General features: G+C 42.4%; 1 protein-coding gene across 1 annotated transcript in view; it reads right to left on the minus strand.

The window, feature by feature from the left end:
- Positions 1-25,369, minus strand: part of pde11a (phosphodiesterase 11a) — a gene marked incomplete at both ends in the record, with an annotated part of 59,707 nt that overhangs the window by 21,262 nt on the left and 13,076 nt on the right. Inside the window, 6 exons of the mRNA XM_080752796.1 lie at positions 238-305; positions 6,065-6,140; positions 8,139-8,271; positions 10,848-10,912; positions 11,590-11,730; positions 12,956-13,045. Coding sequence (XP_080608922.1) covers positions 238-305; positions 6,065-6,140; positions 8,139-8,271; positions 10,848-10,912; positions 11,590-11,730; positions 12,956-13,045 — 573 coding nt within the window. The remainder of the gene's footprint in view (positions 1-237; positions 306-6,064; positions 6,141-8,138; positions 8,272-10,847; positions 10,913-11,589; positions 11,731-12,955; positions 13,046-25,369) is intronic.

The following is a 25,369-nucleotide window of genomic DNA, read 5'->3' on the forward strand; positions in this document are numbered from 1 at the left end:
TTGACCGTTGGCTCCGTACTTGGTCTGCTCTTTTCCCCTCTACACCAAAATAGCGGATCTACAAGTTCTGCAAGGCGTTGTGAGCTTGTAGAGCTTCTATTTTCGGCGAATGTTCCCCGTCACACAAAGATTTGGCGGACCCCCTAGGGGTCCCGAACCCCCTGTTGAAGACCCCTGCATTAAACCACACATTTTGAACCCTTGATAATTCCCCAGAGCATAAATTAACTCTATTACCTCAAAAAGACGCTGGTCTGCATCATCAAATGGCTTACCATCCAGCCTATTGAGCACTTGAGCCACACCTGTTAAGACACACACAAGGACGAGTTTACCCATTCAGCCAGGATTTCATCTTGACAAGATGAAACCTTGTATGTCCAAAACCGTTTGTTTTGTATTTATCATTTTTAAAATGATTTTAAAAAGTGAAAACAGCCGATCTACAAGCACACAACGCCTCGCACCGCGAGGCGTTGTGTGCTTGTAGATCTGCTGTTCACTACTTTTGTGCAACGGCCTTGTCTGATGAAGCAGGGCTTTACTTCACGAAAAAACAAACAAATTTGAAACTTGCAGATACAAGGTTTCTGCCCGACAGTGACGATATGATGCTAATGTTTCAAAATAATATGTACACGGCTACACGCCTGTCCGTGGCAAGACTTGGCCTTGTCCGTGGCAAATTCTAGATTTTGTTTTTACACACCATTATAGTGTTCTTATTTTGATCATAATACCCAATTACTGAAAGTCAGTCTCTAGGTTTTCTTCAGAATATGTATGACACTGATTTATTATCACACTATGTATGGCGCCTTGGTTCCAGGCGGACAGCGGTTTTATTTTCAAGGACCCCCATCTCTGAGTGTACAAATGATGTACAAATGGTGTACAAATTTGCTCTCACTCTCTTTTCTCACGGAATACTACAAATGATGGAAAATATCATCAACCTCTACTTTACACCTGCAAGACTGATGTGAAAAAAATATATATATATATATTTTTTTATAGTTGTGATGCCTTAGCTTTATACCCTTATACAGTTTAATAGTATATAATGTTTTCTCATGCCAATAAAGCTCCTTTGAATTGAAATTGAATTGAGTGAAAAAATGACACCAAAATGGGTAATTTACTGTGCACACTCCTGTGCATGCTCCAAGTGTGACACAAATATACAATAGAAATGTAAATAAAGGATAATTTTACAGCCAGAGGACATTTTTACATAAACAGCAGTCTGTGTAGTATAATTACTTCAATGGCAAGAATTAATTGATATTACTGGATTTTTCATGTCAAACAGTTTTTCCCTCTCAAGCAGACTAGGTAAAAGGGTTATATATTTTTCTTTTATTTGCTGAGTTTAAAGTATTATAATCCTATTTCGTTATAATGGCAGAAGATAGAAGGAACATTACATGTGGTATACTGCAATTAAAGCCAGCAACCTATGAATATATGTTGTTGTGCCTGACAGGAGCTTCACTTGATGTTTTCATGTTCATGTTTGAGTGAAGGCTTTCATTTGACAGCAATGTCCCCTGGTCTGGATAAACAACACAGAATTGTGGCATTTTATCTTTTAATTAAAGAAATAGCCAGGACCTTGCTGATAAAGCTAATTGTTAGCTCATAGAGAGCTGGAGACAGAACCCACGCACTTTCTTATTGGAGGCGCGATGACCAATTTTCTTATATTTCATAAGCAGAGAAGGCACCCTTACATGCTACTTTATACTTCATCAAAAGGGGGTGTCCATTGAAAATATACTGTTTCTTGCACAACAACTGACAAAGTATAAATTAGGTTCGACAAAGTATAAGTTAGGCTTAAGTACTGTAGTCTGGCTATACCTGAAATCATTATTCTGCATTACAGAATTTGATCAATTTAAAATAAAGTCTTGCATAGTGTTGATTGTTGAATTATGCAGTCCATCTATTGCTCCAATGTGAGAAAAGATTTTGAAATCTAACTCAATATTGTAACATGGTTTAGCCATAATCTAATTTAGGCTTTATACCATTTAAATTAGTCCCCACTGGATTTGAGTAGATGTACTACTCAGTGAAATATACAACACACCAATCTATCAAATCCCCCAAGCAAGCAAGTAAGAGCAAAATGGCCACCATGTGAATATAACAATGTGATGATAATGGCACAGTTGGTTAAGCGACTTGTCTCCAGAGTTACATGTGCCTGCAGAAGAGTAATATGTTTCCCTCTCAGCTTCCTTACTGACAGTCTCAATAATGAAGAAATCCAGAAAAATAAACAAATAAATCAGAAATGATGGGACACTAGTGATGTGCGGGCCTCCGCCTCTTGGAGGAGTGCATGGCTACATATGTTTGGCTGACATATCACAGTCAATATCTTCTCACAACCTCCAGCTTAACCCATAAAATACAGAGCTTCTCTTCCTCCTGCCCCATGCATGATCTAATTCCAACGGCCAAGAACCTTGGTGTTGTGCTGGGCAGTCAGCTCTTATTCAAGAAACACATCGCAGCGGTCACTCGATCCTGTAGGTTTAAACATTACCAGTAAGACTCCCTAATCGGGAGATAAGCGACCGTAGGTGGCTTATCTCCACAAATAGGGCAAAAATTTGTTTTTCCCAAATCTTCCTGATCCATGTTGATGACATGAGTGTAGACATGCTGTGTAGTGATATTCGTGATTTTAGGGCAAAAACTGTAGGAGCAGTGTCCAAAAATGTGTTTTAAAAATCGGCCTGAAGGTGGCGCTAGAATAGGGCCATGTGAGAAATGAGGGGTGGGGTCTCCGCGTTGCCTTGGCGGACGAATAGGTACCGGCCCCGGCTCTCCCGGACGCTCCTAGCCCGAGTTACGGCATTTTATGTGCGCTGCAGTGGCAGGGGGTCCTCCACTGGGGGGCGCCACCACTTTTGCATCCGTTCTGGAGCACCAGGAGTCGGTGGTCCCCGGGAATTCCCCGTGAGCAGCCCCGTTGGGGTGGTCATTTGGTCATTTTTGCACATTTGGTCATTTTTTACATCTGTGGGTCCGGGGGTCCTTGGAGGTTGTAGTTTGGCAGGCAAGGAGTGTGTGTGTAAAATCTGGCATGGATCGGGTCAACGGGTGCGGAGATATAAGCAGGGAAAAAGTGTGACGTGTGAGCACATTTGGTCATTTTTTACATCTGGGGGTCCCCCAGGGACCTGGGGGTCCCTGGGGCTCCGGGGGTCCTTGGAGGTTGTAGTTTGGCAGTCAAGGAGTGTGTGTGCAAAATTTGGCATGGATGGGGGCAACGGTTGTGGAGATATGAGCAGGGCAAAAGTGTGACGGACTCACTGACTGACTGACTGACGCACAGACAGCCCGTGGAGGTTTTGGTAGTAAATGCGACTACGGTCGCAATAACATTCGAAGGATCCAGACTTCAATCATATCAAAACTTGACTACTGTAACTCCATCCTTAGTGGCCTCCCAGTATGTGCCCCTTCAAATGATCCAAACACGCTTGGTCTGCAACCACCCAAACATTTTCACAAGTCTCCCGAGACTCTACTCCCTTCTCCACTCCCTCCATTGGCTATACCAGTTACTGTCCGTACAGAGTAAAAAACACACCTTGTGAACTGAGTGGTGGTCAAATAAAAATAGTCGTGTGTGTCTACAGTGTGTGTGTGTGTGTGTGTGTGTGTGTGTGTGTGTGTGTGTGTGTGTGTGTGTGTGTGTGTGTGTGAGAGAGAGAGAGAGTGTTGAGTCTTCCTGCTCAATAGCGCCCCTCCTTTAACGTGTGTGGTCAGGAGAGGTATGACAGGCGACAGACATACATACAGACACGGCATTGTGAAACCTGATTACAGGAGTGGCGGTGAGACCACCACTCAAAAACACTGCTGTTGGCCTACAAAGCACCCAAAGGAATATCTTCATTGCCTGATCCAACCAACCCTACAACCAATCCCTCTCACTCAGATCAGCTGACACAGGGAAGCTGTCAGAATCCTCTCTAAAACGTGCAGCACCAAACATGTTTTTACTTCAGCTGATAGGGATATTCCATACAAATTACGGTGGCAACCAGTGACTTGTGTCAGGGCAACCACACTTTGCAATTTCTCTAAAATATCCAGTTGAATTAGAAAAATGTAATCATGGCACAAAAAGCACTGGAGTCTACAACCACAACAAAAAGGATATCAGTTTTGTGCCTGAATGGATTCTTGATTTGAGAATTCTCCGTGCTGCTTTTGTGTGAATAACAGCTTTTATTCCAGGTTCCCATCGGTGCCACCCACATACACATACTGTACACATACATAACATCTTTCAGTTCTGTTTGCCTCTCCTTATACAAATTCATACTGAACATACATACATACCTACACCATGGAAGTACAGTATAGTACAGTATGGGCATACACATTTACACAAATGTGTGGACACATACCCCAAAACTCCCGCGCACGCACGCACGCACGCACGCACGCACGCACGCACACACACACACACACACACACACACACACACACACACACACACACACACACACACACACACACACACACACACACACACACACACACACACACACACACACACACACACACACACACACACACACACACACACACACACACACACACACACACACACACACACATATATATAGGGTACGCTATGTAAAAAGAAGAAAGAAAAGGGGGAGGTAACAACATAAACCATATTCCTCATATGACAAAAGCTGAATAGCCGATCTACGTGTCACAAATGTGACGCTTGTGAGTTTACATCTGCTATTATTAAATACATTTGTATTTATTTATTTTAATTAAATTGTTAAATTATGATATTATCAATCAGACATTCTATCTTTCCCCAAAAGGAAATGAATGTATTTAATTCAGTCTAACCAGAAGAGTGGATAAAACACTAACCGATCAATAATCAATGTACTTGCGCCTCCCCTTCCTCCCCCCTAATTCTCCCAGGAAAATCAGGGACTGCACACACACACACACACACACACACACACACACACACACACACACACACACACACACACACACACACACACACACACACACACACACACACACACACACACACACACACACACACACACACACACACACACACACACACACACACACACACACACACACACACACACACACACAGCCAGGAGTGTTTCAACTGACCATCTGTGATCACTTTGCACTCAAACAAAAACGAATGACTTCCCGCGTCAGACCTCAATGGGCCTGAATGGAGCTGCTAGCATAGCCTCGCCCCTGCAATATCCAAGAGCCAACACCAGGCTGGAGATCAATGATTTATCAGCGTGTCAGAGCAGTGTTAGCCTGGGGGGCCAGGGAGGGGGACGGGGGGACGGGGGGGGGACGCTCATTCTGGAACACAAAAGCCCACACAGCCAGGAGAAGGGAACTCCACCTCTGTGTGCGGTGGTGTGATGGCGCAGCAGGGCTCTAATCAGACTCATTTCCTATTCATCTCTAACCTCACGCTCAGCCGCGCGCTCTCATCTCTCTGCCTCGCTGCTGCTCTACTATGCAGCTAAAGATGAAAAAGATGCCGCCTACCTGGCACCGGTGCCCTTCTTCTGCGCGTTAATTTTACTCTCAAATTGTTCTGTTTTATATACAAAGTATATATATATATCGTCGTTGTCGGGTGGAAAACTTGTATGTCCAAAACCGTTTGTTTTGTATTTATCATTTTAAAAATGAGTTAAACTAGTGAAAACAGCCGATCTACAAGCACACAACGCCTCGCACCGCGAGGCGTTGTGTGCGTGTAGATCTGCTGTTTTCACTACTTTTGTGCGACGGCCTTGTATGATGAAGCAGGGCTTTGCTTTGCGAATAAAACATACAAATTTGAAACTTGGAGATACAAGGTTTCTGCCCGACAGTGACGATATATAATATATATATACTGGGAGGGAGAGAGAGAGAAAGAGAGAAATATAGATAGATAGACAGATAGACAGATAGGTAGATAGAATCACGATAAGTCCAAAAAAACAAAAAAAGGAAGTCCCATTTGTTTGCTTACCTATGATTTGATGGTTGCTGTTCCATATGGGTACACAAAGAACAGAGCGAATGTGGAATCCTGAGAACTGGTCAGCCTAAAAGCCAGGGGCAGGTAAACACAAGCCAGGGGTTACTTTGCTTCATAGACTGTACACGCTGTATACCAGGGATTCTCAACTTGTGGGCGATATCTACGGTAGTTGGGAGCCCACTTACCGTGTATTTCCAAATAGAACACCAGTTCGCGTATCGACTGCCATTCAAATGGACTCAAATAAGTGTCGCAAATAGCGGCCAGGTTCTTTTAAACGGCAGGGGTTAAAATCAATTTTGCTAATAAAACGCCCGGTTACTATTTGTAAATATACGGTATATATACTGTAGTTGGAGGCCCATACCGGTACATATATATATCGTTGGGGCCCACGATATATAGTTGTTGGCCTACTTGCGATACATAGTTGGGGGGCCACTTGCGATATTCTCATATCACAAGTGGGCCCCCAACTAAACTGGCAAAACACTGACACTGACATTTCATAAATTAAAAATCACACCCGTGTGAAGTGGAGCTGTGTGTGTGTGTGTGTGTGTGTGTGTGTGTGTGTGTGTGTGTGGATCATGTGTACCGATTTTTGTGACATTTGAAGAAAATATGTAGGAAAAGGAGCAAAAAGTGTGTTTTGGAGAAAATTCAAGATGGCGGAAAATCTATCATGGCGCAAATGGGCGTGGCCTATATGGGGAGATGCGTCATGACCCAAGGAATCCAGGGAAAAATATTTTTAATTTTCCGACCTACGGTTCAAGAGTTACAGGCCAAAACGTAAAGTGGGGTGTTATGGCGCCACCATGCGGCCAAATGACACAATTATTTTTTATTTAATCCTTGAAATCATTATGAACCTCCTCTCCAAGTCTTGAAACTCTAGCCCCTATGGTTTGCGAGAGACAAATAATTGAATGTGAGTTTTTGCAATTCCCATTATAAGTCAATGGGGAAAATTAATTCACTAATAAATTAATATCAATTAAACTATAGAACCTTTCTCTTAGAAAAGTAATAGCCCACGATTCCCGAGTAAGCCGGTCGATTTGACATATGGCGCGAGTGTGTGGTGGCAAAACTGTGGGACTAGTGGCGTGCCGAAGTTTAGGAAGTTCAGGCTACATACACACAGACAGACAGACACACACACACACAGACCCACACGGCCACGTATAGGGAGCCTGTGTTTCACACAGCTCCAAAAATAAAAGAAATCTGAAAAATGTGTTAACATTGTGTGGTCTACTGTACATCACTGGTTCCCAAACACTGGGTTGGGACCCATTTGCGGCTAGTGGACAATTTTGTTTATGGGTCACTTTATTTTTTGATTTCCTACATTTTGTTAAAAGAAAAATCGAAGCAATTCCATAAATTAGAAAACAAATGTTTAAGAAGTAGTGAAAATAGCTGATCTGTGAGCTTATAGATCAGAATCAGATGCTATTTTCACTGGTATGAATCCCAGGCAAATGTCTAATTTCTCTTTTGGGTGTTGAGCTAAAAGGTTTGGGAACCACTGCTGTACATCATTAGGGCAGTGGGAAGCATACAGTAAAATCATCAGTGTTCATTTAACTCAGTGAGGGTGTACATGCATAAACAGATGGACCCATATGGGTATCTCTCTTACGAATGGATAAGATTATCACTGAGGATTTTACTGTGTAAGTTCTTTAATGATTAAACTGTGCATGCATTCTATTTTTGATGCTGGAATATTAACTATGCATACATGCTTCACCACTGATTGAATATTCAATAGCATTGTGAGAATATAGAAATAGCTATATACCAGTGTAGATTATGAACTATTATCAGAGAGATTACTGAGTTAACTATTAAGACCAAGTACTTGAAATCTATGTATAGAATTTTAATTGATCCATGAACCATTAATCAAAGTTTCATTTTACAAGTTTTACGTATATGGTCGGTTGGGATTAAATCATTAGGAAATATCTAGGTTATGTGAATCATGAGATGCAGGCACTAACATAATCATACATTCTCTTTTTTTCCACTGAGAGTGTGGAATTATTACCTCTGCATCAAATCGTGGATCCTGGTAGGCATCGCTGATGTTCACAGGCAGACCTGTGGAAGCCACCAGCTCTGCAATGCTGTTGTTGATGAGCCAGTCTGAGTAGGAAGACTTCTCAATGCTGTCTTTGAAACTATAGGGGCATAGAAAGAAGGTATAGGGATGACAAAATAAAAAAGATTAAGAATGTGTCCGTTTGTAACAGAGAGGCATCGACAGCACAGAACCACGGTCAAACTCCTTTCACTAATAGTCAGTGGCTCAGGGTTAGAGTGGCCGGTAGAGCGGCCAGATGAGAACCACAATATGGTTCCCTGTTTGATCCCGGGCTCCCCCAGAGTTAGTGTTGAAGTGTCCTTGAGCAATTGCTCCCGATGTGCTGGTTGGTGCCTTGCATGGTTTCCTTGGCCATCAGTGTATGAATGTGTGTGTGAATAGGTGAATGTAATGCACAATCTATGTAAAGCGCTTTGGATGAAAAGCGCTATATAAATTTACCATTTAATAACTGTTGATATTGTAATGAAAATGTTAGCAAATCTGAGGAAGGAAAGTCATGCAAAACACGTTTGCATATGTTCTTTCATTATTTAAGTCATTAATATTAAGTATCCTGATGTGCATTGTTCGTAGAAATGTTTCTATTCTTAGTAAAAACAAACGCTTGTCTTCCCCTTTCCACCTCAGATACACCCATGTGAAAGATTGTCGTTATTTCCCCTCACAGAGTGCCTTTTACCTTTATGTGTATTTAATGAATGTCTCACAGAGATCAGTAAACTTCTGCTGCAGCTTATGAAGTAATGAAAAGTTAATTGTCTTATTGTCTTCCTCCACACCAAACGCCCACACACCCCACCAGAGAACCGACTCCATCTCTGCACGCAGGTTCCATTCACATTCACCGCGCTAGGGCTATCATTGACTTTTTGCCTTCAAACATGGCTAAATGTTCACTGCGGTTTATTTAGACAAGAAAGATAGGGGGAGGGGCTGATGTCAGATGTTTAGATGTCAGATGTATCAGAGCTGATGTCAGATGTTGTGAATCTCTTTGATCTAGGGATATGGCTCTGTGGATATGACGCTCACTGAAAAAGGGAATAGGCTGATGGCTAGATTTCCTCTCCTCTTTTGTTTCTGTCTCTCTCTCTCTCTCTCTGTTCTTCTCATATATCTCTCACTCTGTGTCTGTCATTAGCTGCCACAGACACACCGGCAGAGCCATACACTAGCTCAACATTACTCTCCCCATGGGGGCGGCTGGGGATTCGGAAGGTACATTACAAATCCTACAGTACACTAAGCCTTTGACGTCAGATTTATTCACTTAATTACACACATAAATCTTGCACGGCGCGCCACGCTATTCAGATATGAACCTCTAGGAAGCAGGAGCTAAGACATATCACCCACAGAAGCTCTTAATTCCCTCAGTTTGATTTTAAATGCAGTGCACTTTTTAACTCGGCAGTCAGGATATGGTTATTTATTTTGTCATTTGTCACTAAAAGAGTATCACACAACCGTAAATCAAAAGTGACATGTCTCTCCAGTCACAGACCAAACTGGGAAGCCTGTAAATGGACTCACAAAGGTAATACTGGCCTGTTCCTTATTACAGATAATTCCTCAGAAAAAAAGCTTTTCTTTAATCACCGCTGTGGTTATCACAGCTGCCTTGGAGAGTGTCTGTGTCAGTTTGTAGCAAGCACTGGTGTGAGGATGTGATTTGTCTTCCATTTTGGTTCTCTTTTTTCCCTTCCGTAAACAACCCACACAATATTAAGCCCCTCTCCCTCTCTCTCTCTCTCTCTCTCTCTCTCTCTCTCTCTCTCTCGGCTGATCCATGCCTTGCAGGGGAGGGAAGCGCCACAACCCAATTAAGGAGGGTTCCTACAGCATGCCTTCAATTCAGAATCAGCATATTACTTGTGCAGTGCTCCATAATATTCAATTCTCTGTCCCTTGCCCCTCCCCCCATCTCTAAGACCCCCCACCACCACCATGTTTCCCTGACAGATACCTTGTCCTTGGTGGGGGCTCTAACCAGTCAACTGATACTGATTCTCTGTGCAGACTTTACAGTTACACTAGTCGTGCAAAGGACCAATGCTGAGTACCAGAACCTGAACACGCTGATCAACATCACAGCACAACACTGGCAGGCGAGCTTGCGACACATCTTCTTCTTGCAATGTATAACCAAAAAGTATCAAAATAAACTGCCAGCATGGTCTTGGATGGAATTCTTGCCCACTCTCTAAAGATTTGTTTTGGGGCTTTTTATGTCTTTATTGAATAGGACAGTAGACTGCCAGAAAATGGGGGGAGAGATGGGGAGCGACACACGGCAAAGGTCGTCCGGATCGGGAATCGAACCAGCGCCGCCGCCAGGCATCCATTCTATGTGGCATTACCTAAGTGGTATGCGCCTTGACCAGTAGGCCAGCAGGCACCCCAATTCTTGCCCACTTTCATCTTCATAAAAATCCTATTTTGCTCTCATTTACAAATAAATCAAAGATGAGATTTGGTGTGTAGAAAAAAAAGGAACAGACCAAATTTTGAAAATGCTTCTTTTAAGTTGACAGTTTGTGAATTTTGCCAATAAACCAGATTTGTAGCAGCTTGTTCCAGTAGGACCGTATATATTAGACAGGAGGTGGGAGATACAGTGTTAAGACATTATATTAGTTGTTACTGTACCTGTTTTCAGCATCTGCACTGCACTTTGGGGACAGAAGCTCAAATGACTTTGTGAACTTCACCACCTGTGGGGGTTGGATGGACGAGAATATCACTACAGTGCACTGACATGCTGCATACAATTATACAGGATATACACAAGATAGATACACACACGCACACAAAGAGGTAGGCAGACACAGGTAGTCAGTGAGAGAGAGAGAGTGATAGACAGAGAGAGAGAGAGAGAGAGAGAGAGAGAGAGAGAGAGAGAGAGAGAGAGAGAGAGAGAGAGAGCAGTGGTGGAAAAAGTACAAAGGTATTGGTATCAAAATGTACTTGAAGTACCAAAAGTAGAAAGTGCTCATTTTGCAGAACGTCCCATTTGAAATGTATACAAGTCTTTTGAAAATAGCTCTAAAAGTTCACCATGCATCGCAATGCATTGCGAGCTTGTAGATCGGCAACTTCCAGTTGGCCAAAATGTATATAGGTTGAAGTGGTTGATGTACATTTTGTGATAATAACCAAATTCCAAAAGGTAACTAGTAACAATAGTTTTCAAGAAGTAAAATTATAGAAAATTGGAAATACTCTGGTAAATTACAGCAATACCTCAAAATTGTACAGTACTTACGTATATGTACATAGTTACTTTTACACCACTGGGAGGGAGAGAGGGAGAGAGAGAGAGAGAGAGAGAGAGAGATAGAGAGAGAGAGAGAGAGAGAGAGAGAGAGAGAGAGGAGCATAAAAAAAGCACCGGTGACTCAATGTCCTCCAGCAGCTGGACGGAGCAGCGCTCGCACTTAAGCAGCGTCTGGGCACGGTGCATGATCTTCCTGACAATCTTCTCCAGGTCAGTCTGCTCCTCAAACAGGTCATTGACGACCTCGAGCAGAGCCTGTGTAAACCCACAACAAACCATTCACCACTGTGGTGTTATGTCATGCCTTCACAGGCTGCTGCATGAAATGCAAGACTGAATGAATAAACCATCTGTCAGCAAGTGCTACTCCAGGCCTTTTGAATGAAGACGTGTGGCTGCTTCGCTAAGCTATCAGTGCATAATCATCATTATTTTCTAAAGCATAAATCGACGGGGTAATACAACATGAGAGCTTCCCCACAATAAAAACAAATGAGGCTCTCCATCTAAAAGGCAACGCCAATACAATTAAATACAGCAGAGCACATAAAGATCCTGGCCGCTTTCCCCCCATTTCTCTCCACCTTTCACTGATCTCTCAGTTCTCATTATGTTCTCCCCATCAGAGATCAATGTGTGACGCGCATTAGTGCCTCTCTAGATGTTCCCTGGGAGATTTACACCATGGCCCTGCCGCCCCCCCATGTGGTTGCCGGCCCCATCCCCCATCCAGAGAACCAGAGGACGTGTCCATGCCGGGGCTTCACAGCGCCCGCTTATCCCCTTTGCAGTGGCAGCAAGTGGGCTGCTGCTGATCAATACTCAGCCTCGCTGTCAGCATCAAGGGGGAGGGAAGGAATGCTGATCCTGGAGATGGAGGAGGAGGTACCTAGTCCTAGTTACAGGGGCGTCACAAGGTGGGGGAAAGTGGGAGTGAGGCCAAGGTGGAGGGGGCCTTTGTTATACTTTAGCTATTGAAAAATAGCAGATATACAAGCTCACAGCGCGGCACTGAGAGCCGCGCTGCAAGCTTGTAGATCTGCTATTTTTTGAAAAATTGTGAAAATGTGTGCAATTCTTTGAATATATGTATTTTTTAAACTGGGGGGTCCTTGGAACTAAATATTTTCAGATGGGGGTCCGTGGCCAAATACATATCCTTTTGGGGGTCCTTCACATGAAAACGTTTGAACACCACTGACGTAGAAACATTTTTTGGCAAGAAACCTTAGAAGGATTTGAAATATTCAAAGACTTGCACACATTTTCACAATAATTCCAAAGGTAGCAGATCTACAAGCTCGCAGCGCGGCACTCGGAGCCGCGCTGTGAGCTTGTATATCTGCTATTTTTCAATAGTTAAAGCACAAAATTATTGAAGTGAATCCTTGTACCCAGGGCCCAGAATTTGGTGCGACAACCCTGCCTAGTTTTACCCCCCCACCTCCAACTCCACCTCCTCCTCCTCCTCGGCCCTTACCCGACTCCTGTCGTACTCCTTCCTCGAGGCGGCAAAGAGCTGAGCGTTGGAGATTGCGATACCACAGAAGGGCAGGTACATCTGCAGCACCTGTAGACACATCAAACTCATGTAAAATTCACAGAATTGCATTTGGTCTCTTACTACAGTGGTTCTCAACCTGTGGGTCGGGACCCCCAGGGGGGTCCCCAAATTATTTTGGGGGGGGTCCCCAGATGTTTAACTTAATGTGCAACATTGTTTTCTCACTCAAGAGTAAACAAACCAACTTAAGGTTTAAGTGTATAGAGGGTATATGCACATTTCTAAAATGACAATTTAAGGACACGACAATGTAATGCATCAACTCTTAGTGCTCATCAGGGTGGGGGGTCCCCAGTTAAAATATGATTATTTTGCGGGTCGCTGCCTGAAAAGGTTGAGAACCACTGTCTTACTACACAGCAAAATCCTCAAGTGCTACTGTTCATTTCCGAAATATTTCAAATCAACGTAAAAATCAAAAAAAATCAACGTAAATCAGGTCTCTATCAAGATCCAAGAAAAAACTAAAAAACACTTTTGGTGTTTATCTTCAGAGCATATCAGAATATCGTTTCAATATGTTGTTTTTATATTAAAAACAAGGAAGGTCCACAAGGAAGATAGACATGGAAGCAATGTCGTTCCCATCTTCTTCTTCTTTCGTGTATCATCGTCCTTGATGATTGGTTGGCGACATTTTATTTCACAAGATTTCTTGTTACTTAGGTGCGGATCCCTAGATCCATGCGATTTGATATTTATTATACTAGAGGTTCGGGCTGCGGTGCAAAACTGATCAGTTAGAAGCTAACTCCTCTCCTAACAAAATTTGCACTTTCATTAGTTTAAGTGTTTTTTATAGTAGGTGGAAAATAAAGAAAAGTTCTATTTTCAACTATAAACAAGAATTGACACATTGTCAATACATAAGCTGGTCACATTTGGGTTAAAAAGGCGGGGACGTTTAACAATGTTACCATAATGCTTTGAATGAGCGTGACAAAGTGAACATATAACTGACTGACTATATTGTGGGATGAAATCTGCAGTAGACGGCTGTGAATTGCTGTAAGTGGCAAAGTACCGGATTTGAAAAGTACTTTTGAAGTAAAAGTAAAAGTATTTTACCGTATGTTTCTGTGCAAAGCCAATAGAATTTGAATGATATTAAATTGAAGTAGGACTGTCATCTAAGGGGTAGCCTACTGTCATTTTAAAAAGTAATCTTACAATACTAGTTAATATGTTTATGATGTCATTGTGAGAATGTGCTATAGTGTTGTAGTCGAGTCCACCTAAAGTGTCCAAGTCAAGTCCAAGTCCTAGGGGGTTCGAGTCCGTTTTGTCTTATTAAAAAAAAGGACAAATAAGACTTGGACTATATGTAGTACAATATCCCAAATCACAGACGATAATTATCCAGTCTAATATCATGATACGGATACAAAAATAATATGAATTAAAAAAGAATTATAGATTATAGGTCTACTACTGTAATCTATAACATTTTTAAACATTGCTGTTATAGCTGTGTCATTGTAATAAAGCTGCATGATTATGGCAAAACTTATATTATCAAACAAAATCTTATTTTAATATTTTTTAATAAAAGCTAAAATAAATAAATAAGGTTTCCCTATTCAAACACATAGCAGTACGTGCATGTCTGCATTTCATTGTTTAAGGTGAGAAATGTACCTTATGTCATTAGTCTGATGCCTTCAAGCAGGGCCGTGCTTACCATACAGGCAAACTAGGCAGCCGCCTGGGGCCCCCTCACAGCCTGGGGGCCTCATGAGATTATTATTATTATTTTATTTTTTAACCAACATGGCCATCAGGGGGCCCCAGTTGAGCTCTCAACTGTGAGACAGAGAACAGTTGAAGTGAGGGTGAGGGTTAACATTAGCTCATTAGAATCTGAAAAGAGTGTGGCTCTCAAAGGTGTGACCAGAGAACAATGGTCCTGATTACCCAAGCGGTTCTTTTGTGTCTGTTCTGTGATGTCACGTACATTACTTTAACTTTAAGAAGGATCGATGCAGGGAATGGATACATTATTTCTAAAGTGTGTGTATATATTTATATTTAAAAAAAGTTTTGAGGGCCCCCATATTTATATATACATATAATATATGTGTATCAATTCCATTTCATTTTGGGGGCCCCAGATAGTTTGAAGTGGGGCCCGGGATGAGATCAATATAAAAGAAGGGTAAAAAGGGCCTTAACATGAAATGTGATGTTTAACTTGAAATACTTTCACAGGGTTTACTGGGGCTTCTTAAAGATGGCACGCATAGTTTGTATACTGTTTATTTATATTTAACATTTTGAGGGGCCCAAATATATCCATTTGGGGCCTCTCAATCTCTCAAACAGGCGACCGAGTATTTCCCGGTGAATCTGTGCGCAAAGGTGGGGGCCGATGGGCAAGGAGGGTTGCGAGCTTATGAGAAACAACTAAAATAAGACCTTAAAACCTGGCGAAAACAGTTGCGTGCATTAGCGGAAGATGACGATAAAGGAAATCCTTTAATGGAAAACATTAAATTAACTTCTGAAAAGCATACACGGCCTTAAAACATGGCAAAAACAGTTGCGTGCATTAGCGCAAGATTAGATGAGGATAAAGGAAATCATTAAATGGAAAACATTAAATTAACTTCTGAAAAGGCTTCACCCACCTCGAGTCTATAGCCTACTAAAACTAGTGAACCGCGATCTTGCCACACGTGAATAATTGTGGTTGTAAACAATAACACAGACAATATAAATCCTTGTTGTGGGAAGAAAGGATATCATCATGGCCCCAAATAACTTTTAAATATCTTGCAATTGGCGACGAGTCTCTTACTAAATCGGCAAGATTACATTACATAACATAATACATAAAAGCTAAGCTATATAACCTCTCCATCATCAGCAATAGTCAGTGATTCGTGTCCCCCACACTCCCAAGCCCCCACCGTTGCGCACAGATTCACCGGGAAATACTCGGTCGCCTCAAACAGAAACACCCAGGGGGCTCCATGAGTTATCGTCAAATATAAATAAACAGTAAAAAGGCCCTTAACATAGTCATGTAATGTATGTGTTTAACTTCGAATGGATATGTATAGCCTTAACCCACTGACTGTCCTGTGAGACAAACCTTGTCTTTGAAAACCACTGCAAAACATGCACTTAAAAGTTATTCTTATTCTTATTAAAATTACGTTTTTTTTTAAAACACTATAAGTAATAACACTGATTCAATTCATAGGTTTAATAGTGTATGAAACTTGAGCTGAAGTGTGTTATTTAACATGAAGCAACCATCCTTAGATGACATTTCTGCCACAGACATGCAGCTAATTACCACCTGAAAGAAGTTGGCCTGTCGCTGCAACAATGGGCTCTGATTATCTGAAAAGAGCTTTAAGAGCCTCACACACTAAACGCGATGTTGGGTAGGATCAGATGTCGTGCCCGGGGGTTTATCGGTGTTCATTTCAAACGACAGCGATCCTCTGTCTTGCGATCGGGCCCGGTATATCCCGCTGTGCCAAGTGAAATATCTCAGACCATTACAAATGAGACCGACGTCTCGCGATTCTAGCCACCCACGATCTCGGGGGGGGGGGGGGGGGGGGGGGTGGTGCCATGAGAGACGCGACTAGATGAAAATTCCGCCCCCTCAAGAGGGATAAAATCAAGAGTGTTTTTCTCTCTCTCTCTTTCTTCACTCACTTTTATTTTTTCTGGCATTTGATTGAATAAAGAAACAAGGCTCCAGCCTCCACGGATTGAGAAAGTGGCAGCGGTTCTCAAACTATGTGTCCCGACCCAACGTGGGGTCGCGGATGGTGCCATGGGCTCGCACATTGCCGACCAATAGAATAAAAAATAAAGAATGAATAGGTCTATAACCAAGAAACGCTAAAAGTGAAGTCGTTGCGACCAGCGTGAAGCCAACGGACACGTTACCAGCCTACATATAGACCTACTGTGTAGGCTATAACGTGTATTTGCCCCTTTGCTTTTTTTTCCTTTTCTTTGTTTGCGCATCCTCTTAAAGAGTTTTTTTTTTATATTTAATGGGCCCAATTCTACCACCCTATTCTATCACCTCTCAAAAAAGCCTTTCCCCACACGTGGGGATATATAATATCGTTATTATATTTATATAAGATAGGCTAATATATTTGGCTTGGTCGGAGTCACAACGGTGAGGTTTGGTCTGACATTTAATTACCTTGAGTGCTGCATCTGTGATGTGATGTAGTCCACATTTTGAAGAATTAATCCGGTTTTAGGTGATATGCAATACCCTGACAGTGTAATGGAACTAAATGAACCATACATGTCCATTTTCCTTTTTGGACAGTTGGTTGAAGGCTTGGATGAGGCGGTGGACCGACAGAGTTCAAGTTTATTAATCTCTCTCTCTTTTTTTTTTTTACTTGGCCTTTGAGCACGGAGAAAGGCTCACCTGAAAGCATTCTCACTGATTAGGCCTACTTTTACCATCACTGCTCAAATTAACTGTTAATCAGCGTGAATACTTTCAGGTGTGTATCTGATCAATAGGAAATTGCGCATTACATTCTGCATGACATCAAAGCGACATGTTGCGTGAGAGTTTGAACTTGAACATGAACGACGCGTCCTCACACACACACACACACACACACACACACACACACACACACACACACACACATCTAGGTCTGTAGTCAACGAGCCAACGACCCAATTAGCGCAGAAGTCCTGCAGCTGCGGTGTTCTGACTCGCTGACATGACCACTCCACTATCCATTCCTGACATTAAACCATTATAGTATTGAGCCTTCTACATTCCCCTTGCACCTCAAAATAATGGATTACTTCTTCAAAATGCGGACTGGATAAAAAGAGGCAGCAACAGGTAATGAGTTATTCTGATCCAGCAGTGGCAGAGAGCAGCAGACTCCTCTCTCTTTTTTTTGGAGTCCTTTGGCAATCTGTTCCCCGACGCACGTCTGACTGGGCTGGGCTGGGCAGCATATACATTTTTAGAAGTGTCTGTCCACAGGGCTGTGAGCTTGTAGATTTGCTGTTTTCAGCGCATGCAACATATGACCCTAGCGACGCACAGTGAGTGCGGTGCGTTGCACTTGCAACGTGCTGTCACAGCACTGCTGTGAGCTTGTAGATTTGCTGTTTTCAGCGCACCACTGCCATGCAACATAAATGACCAGTTAAGTTGAATAAATAGCAAATAATACCAAACAACCAAACAAATAATAGCCCGGGCTCTTATATAAAACATAATAAGGATAATATTAATTGCAAATAAGAAATAACGGCCCAGGCGCTTGAACCGTGCGCTTATTTGAAACAGGCGTTTCAAATGGTGATTAATATTATCTTTTATAAATATAAAAAATATATTATATATAGCCTATATGGGGAAAGGCTTTCGTGAGGCGATAGAATGCACTGCCTTGTCGCCAAATGACTGCGCAGAAGAAGAAAAAAGAACGCTATAGGCTATAACGTTTTTGAACAAGTGATTACAACATTTTAGGGAGAGAGTAGGCTAAAGTAAAAAGTAAGTAGGCTAATAATAATAATAAAAGTGTAGGCTGTTCTATTGTGAGGTGACCGAATAGCCTACACTCTGCGCAGCCTAAAAAGGGAGGAGCTGGCTTCATATAATCTGAAGCAATCCCGTGAGCTCATTCAGACGACAATAACTGTAAAGGATTCCTACCCGATGACCCGACAATATCAAGCTTTTTTGATATTATCGTGAGTGCTCCCGACGAGTCCCGAGGTCATAAAAAAGCTAATTAACATAATCCGATCGTGTCGGGGTACTGTTCAAGCCCAAGACCGATTCCGGGGCCGACCAAACGATTTTCCCGGGGGGTCCTCCCGAAATCTTGTCGGGGATCCTCGGCCCCGGGTTCGGCTCATTGTGAACGGGCCCTTAATGTCACAAGTTACTTTAGTCTCCTTAAAAATATAAACAAGATTTATACTGTATATATTTATATTTAACGTTTTGAGGGCCCCCAAATTCATTTGGTGCCCCACCAGCTCTCAAACTCAAGCTCTCAATACCCTCATATATAAATAGTAAAAGGGCCCTTAACAAAAGGCTGTTAACATGGTCATGTAATGTAATGTTTAACTCAGTATTCTTATTCTTATTACTTTACCTGTCCTGTGTAAGTTGCTTCTGGTGAGAGAAGTTGAAGCTCATTCTTTATGTTCTATATGTCGAACATTGTGGCCATCCATAGCTGAGTGGTTAGTGAGCCTGCCAAGGGAACCAGATCCCTGGTTGTCACAGGTACGATTCCAGGCCAGGTTAGCAATGTGTTGCAGTGTCCCTGAGTAAAACACCCAACCCCTGTTTTCTCCCTCCTCCTGTTATTATTTTCTCTGGAATTCTTTTGAAAAAGTGCTAGAGTTTATAGGCTATTAAACTTGTGTTATTAAAAAAAAAATATATATATATATTTTCAAATAATTAAAAGCTAAAATATAGGAAACAAAACATAAGGGAGTATTTATTCGCGACCCCTAGAAATTGGTCCGCGACCCGCATATGGCTCCCGACCCAGGGGCCTCAAACTGGGGTTTGCCTGGGGCCTCCAAATCGCTAAGCACGGCCCTGCCTTCAAGTATATGCAAAGCAAAAAAATACCCCATGTTACTGCTTCAAGTTGTTTTGATTCGTTTTAACCTCTCTACAGAGACTTACAATGTTACACTTCTCTCTATTGATCAGTGCACTTTAAAACGTTCGGGCGAGGCTTAACGAGTTGTAATAGGCTACACCTGGAAAGACAAAAAGAGAAAAGACGTCAATTCTTAATCCAGCGGTACGGGTGGATTAATGATCACAAAGGCTGTGTTTGGAATTGGAAGCTGTGTGTAGGCCTACTGTTTAAATAAGGACTTATTTATTTGGGAACACTGCAGGCTGCAGGTAAGAGGAAAGCAGACAGAGAGAGTTGTCTGTTGGCGAAAAAAGAACTTTTGGGAACTTGCTTGCTGCTGCTGCTGCTGAGCGGAGGCAGTAGCGTCAGTTCAGAAAAAGGTAAGGTATGGCAACATGACTGGTGTCGCGCGCGTGCAAGACACCACTCATGTTGCCATACCTTAGCAACAAGCACGATGAAAAGTACATTTTTATTATTTCCCCCTGCAGCCAAGGTATGGCAGCTGCATACCCCTGCCATACCCAATTGACGCCCCTGAGCGGAGGGGCTCTGCGTGTGTGCCTGTGTGTGTGTGCGTGCGTGCGTGCGTGCGTGCGTGCGTGCGACTGTGTGTGCCTATCAGATGCGCATCAGATAATTCAGATATGCTCCAGCGCAACATTAATAGGCTATATACCATTAAAACCAAAGTAATGAGCCTGTTTTGAAAATGTAGCAGAGTAAAAGTACAGATACTTGTGTTAAAATGTAACGGATAAAAGTAAAAAGTACTCAGACAAATAACTACTCAGTAAAGTACAAAGTACTGAAAAAAGTACTTTGTTACAGTAACAAAGTATTTGTACTTCGTTACTTCCCATCTACATCTACAGTGCAGTATTGATACTTTTACGATACTTTTACTTAAGTAAAACATTTGAGTACTTTTTCCAACAGCTAATTTTCCCCATAGCCTGGAGGAGCGGTTCTTTCCCCCCATTGTCTAGAAGGGCACTCCTGGGGTACTGTCCTGCGATTGGCCCTTAGCTCTACCATGTGACATGAATAGCCTATCCAGAAGAGGTAATCAATGGTCGTCAAAGAAAATGAGCTGATTACCGAAGCTGGTGGCCCAGCTTAAAAAAAGCTATACTGTGGTCATGAACTGACGCAAATAAATAAATCCTTTCATTTGTATCATTACTTGGCCAGGACAGGACAAATAAATCAACAGAGCTGACATATTACTATTTTTGACTGAATGCATTGAACCACTGCCCCTCGGTGCTAACATCAATACAATTATTATAGCTGCCATTTTATTTTATTTTATTATATTATTATAATTACTGATATTTACTAAACAATGAGGTTATTTGCGACCGAAGGTTGCAGTTTAGTATGAGAAATGGCATATCATGTCTCCATCCGTCTGGATGGACGTCTGCCTGTGTACGCTTTTTTACGGTCTATGGGTTTGATGCTCTCACATCACGCTCTGACATCACTGTGATGTCAGGTGAACCACACTAACAGAATCCCTTTTATGCCCATATATGGAGATCCCTGATGTCATCAATATTAAGCCCATATATAGCAGGACTTTATATGGGAATGCCCATATATGGAAACCACATCGGCCACATACCACACTAACAGAATCCATATATGGCCAAGACAGGTGGCCAAGATAGCCCCTATCTTTGTGGCTGGTTCTACAGACAGGGATCTCCATATATGGGCATTCCCATATGAAGTCAGATGGCCAAAACATGGCGTGACCTCGCCCTGAGGGAGAGGTCGCTTGTCACCCTTAGGTGTCTTACTGGTAGTTAATTAGCATCCTGTGAAAATGTAACTATTACCTGTTGCCTTTCATTATCTTCTACACAGACATACTACTGGTCCCCAAACAGTGGGTTGGGACCCATATTTGGGTCGCGGAGCAATTTTTATACAACGGCCGCAAGTAAATATCCCCTATTTTTTGTTTCCTACGTTTAATTAAAAAATGTATAACTTAAATCTATAAATAAAAGAAAAAAGAAAAAACGTTGAAGAGGTAGTGAAAATACCAGCCCTACAATTTCATGCGTACCGATGACATCGCGATGCATTGTCAGCTTGTAGATCTGCTAATTTCACTAGTTTGGGTCCCAGGCAAACATTTAATCTCTCCTTTGGGTCTTGAGCTAAAAGGTTTGGGAACCACTGCTCTACATGAGCTACTGAGGCTATATTGTAAGTTATGTAACACAAAAACAGCTGCTAGGGCCAATAAAGCAGACAGTGATGAGAGGGGATCAAAACTATATGATTCCAACGACACCAGGCCATGTTTGTTGCCTTATCTGAGAAACACTCAGCCCCATAACAAGGAATCAATTGAATTTAGGCTGTTTGCTCCCTCACTCAGCCTCTTTGTTTAGTTATCAATCTTTAGCATCTGGCTGCTGTGTCAACAATAAAATCAGGAAAACAAACCTACAAATATTTACCGGCCTTGTTCTGACCTGAGGGTGTAGGGACACTCAAACAATACATGAATGGGAAGTTACTCAGCTGTGGCCCCTGATACAGGGCTATCTATTTCAGCATTTTGAAAAAGATATCGGTTACTCATCATGCAATCATGTAATGGGCACACAAAGAATAGAAAACAGAATAAAGAACACATACTGCCAACCTATGAGAGCCTATGGTATTGTGTGCTGACTCAACACATTTGGTTGAATCTTGTTAAGCTCTGAACTTTCTCTGCCAGTGCAACCTTCACTGACTCTTCACTTAGCCATAACGTTGCATTCTTATAGGAAGCAGTACAGTATCTAACATAAAGAAGCAAAATAAGCTACTGTAACTGGTAAACTCAAATGTAACACAGGTTTAAAAAGAATGGAACTTGGCACTTAAATATTTCAATCATCATGCATGTACATGCTCTGAAACAATTACAATGTGCATTAGGTTGTAAACATTTTAATGTGCTGTAAAGATCTCTAATGACGATGTGATGAGAAAATGTAATGCTGTCACTACTAATGAGTAAAGGGACTTTTGCATGCACTCAGTCACTGTGCATAATCAGATGCATTATGCAGTTGTCTTTACATGTGGAAAACAGATGACGCAGACCTACAAGCTCATACATTAAGCCATTTCAGCTGCCCTATGGAATTCGCTAATAATGATCTCCCAGTGAGGTTGTGGCCACCAATAGACCCAGCAGGAGCAGATTCATTAGCGAGCAGGACTTTGGGGACCCAGCTATGGATCTGTCCATGGAAGTAATGGGCAAAACCCAAGAAAAGCGCTGCTCTCTCTAATTACATTCTGTCAGGCAGGCCATTATACAAGGCTGCATTACAAACAAGACATTTTGCCTAGAGACCTGTGGACTGACCAGTAAAGAGAGGTTTAATAACGAAACTAAAGTGTCCAAGTCCGTGGGGGACATTGCAGCAGTCTTGCTCCTTTAATCTCCACTAGTCCTTACCCGTTCAAAGATATGAGCTCCGAAATGATGTGCAGTGTGTGGGTTATGGGGTGTGCACTGTACACACAGTATATGAGGGATGGAAAGTAACTTTCTGGTGCTTGCATGATAATATGTAGGAGCATCAATGTAAGAAATACCCGTTTCGTTTAAAGGCTACAGAGATACTGTGTACCGATCTACATGACAACATCTGAAAGAGGGCCAGCCAACACCCCACCCGCCTGCACACACACACACACACACACACACACACACACACACACACACACACACACACACACACACACAGAGCTGGTTAAACATGTTGCCTCATGCTAGATGCAGAATAGATATGCCTCATGCTAGATGCAGAATAGATATAGATACACCATGAAAATGCTAATATACAGCATATTATTTGTGAAAGTGACAAACGGGCTTCACAGTTATGTTAGGTGTGTTCATATGCTAATGGTGATGCGATTTCAGATCAATTGCTCCAGCCACTGAGGAGAAACGCTGTGACAGACAGACAGACACTCACTCAGACAGACAGACACTCACTCAGACAGACAGACAGACAGACAGACAGACAGACATTCGCAAAATTATATGTTTGATTGCATTCTGTTCACAGCTGGAACATCATGTGAAATGCGATGATGCAATGCAAAAGCGAGAGTGCAGATTAGCCAACACCAACTCAGGACCCCTGAATTGCTCTCCTCCATAGTCTTCTGTCTAGCATCAGGGTCTTGATCTCTGCAGTGCTGTTAGCTCTGTTGTCGCGCCACAGTGTGTCTACGTAGGGCGAGGAGGGATCACAGGTTTGGGTAAAAAGTTCACACCCCCAGGCTTGCAATGCAGATACTAAAGTAGTCTACAAATTATTATGAACAACTCCTAGCAGCCCTTATCTATACTATAATTTTGCGAATGTCTGAGTGAGTGAGTGTCTGAGTGAGTGTCTGTCACAGCGTTTCTCCTCAGTGGCTGGAGCAATTGATCTGAAATCGCATCACCATAAGCATATGAACACACCTGACATAACTGTGAAGCCCGTTTGTCACTTTCACAAATCGTATGCTGTATATTAGCATTTTTATGGTGTATCTATATCTATTTAGCCTACAGTACCTTTTGTGACCACACATGTTAAGGGAGGGGCGCTGTTGTTCAGGCCATGCACAATCACACACAAACACACACACGGGGGGGTGGGGGGTGTGTGTGTGTGTGTGCAGGCGGGCGGGCGGGCGGGCGGGCGGGGGGGGGGGGGGGTGGGGGTTCTGGCCCTGTTACAGATGTTGTCCAAAAATCATGCAGATCGGTACACAGTATCTCTGTAGCCGTTAAATGGAACGGGTATTTCTTACATTGATGCTCCTACATATTAGCATGCAAGCACCAGTTAAAGTTACTTTCCATCCCTCATATACTGTGTGCACAGTGCACATCCCATAACCCACACACTGCACATCATTTCGGAGCTCATATCTTTGAACGGGTAAGGGCTAGTCTATACTATAATTTTGCGAATGTCTGAGTGAGTGTCTGAGTGAGTGTCTGAGTGAGTGTCTGAGTGAGTGTCTGTCACAGCGTTTCTCCTCAGTGGCTGGAGCAATTGATCTGAAATCGCATCACCATAAGCATATGAACACACCTGACATAACTGTGAAGCCCGTTTGTCACTTTCACAAATCGTATGCTGTATATTAGCATTTTTATGGTGTATCTATTATCTATTCTGCATCTAGCTTGAGGCAAAATGTTTAACCAGCTCTGTGTGTGTGTGTGTGTGTGTGTGTGTGTGTGTGTGTGTGTGTGTGTGTGTGTGTGTGTGTGTGTGTGTGTGTGTGTGTGTGTGTGCAGGCAGGCGGGTGGGCGAGCGGGCTGGAGGGGGGAGGGGGGGGGGGGGGGGGTGGGGACAGTATCTCTGTAGCCATTAAACGAAACGGGTTTCTTACATTGATGCTCCTACATCATGCAAGCACCAGTTAAAGTTACTTTCCATCCCTCATATACTGTGTGCACAGTGCACATCCCATAACCCACACACTGCACATCATTTTGGAGCTCATATCTTTGAACGGGTAAGGGCTAGTCTAATGTAATCTTGCAAATAATTACACGATTAACACACACCTAAGAAATATACACAATCAGCCTGTGATTTACAATACACAACAATTACAATGACTTTGGCTTTGGCTTAATTATTTGACGTAATTATTT

This window comes from Nannobrachium achirus (genome assembly GCF_963921795.1).
Source record: "Nannobrachium achirus genome assembly, chromosome: 22".
Classification (NCBI taxonomy): Eukaryota; Metazoa; Chordata; class Actinopteri; order Myctophiformes; family Myctophidae; genus Nannobrachium; species Nannobrachium achirus.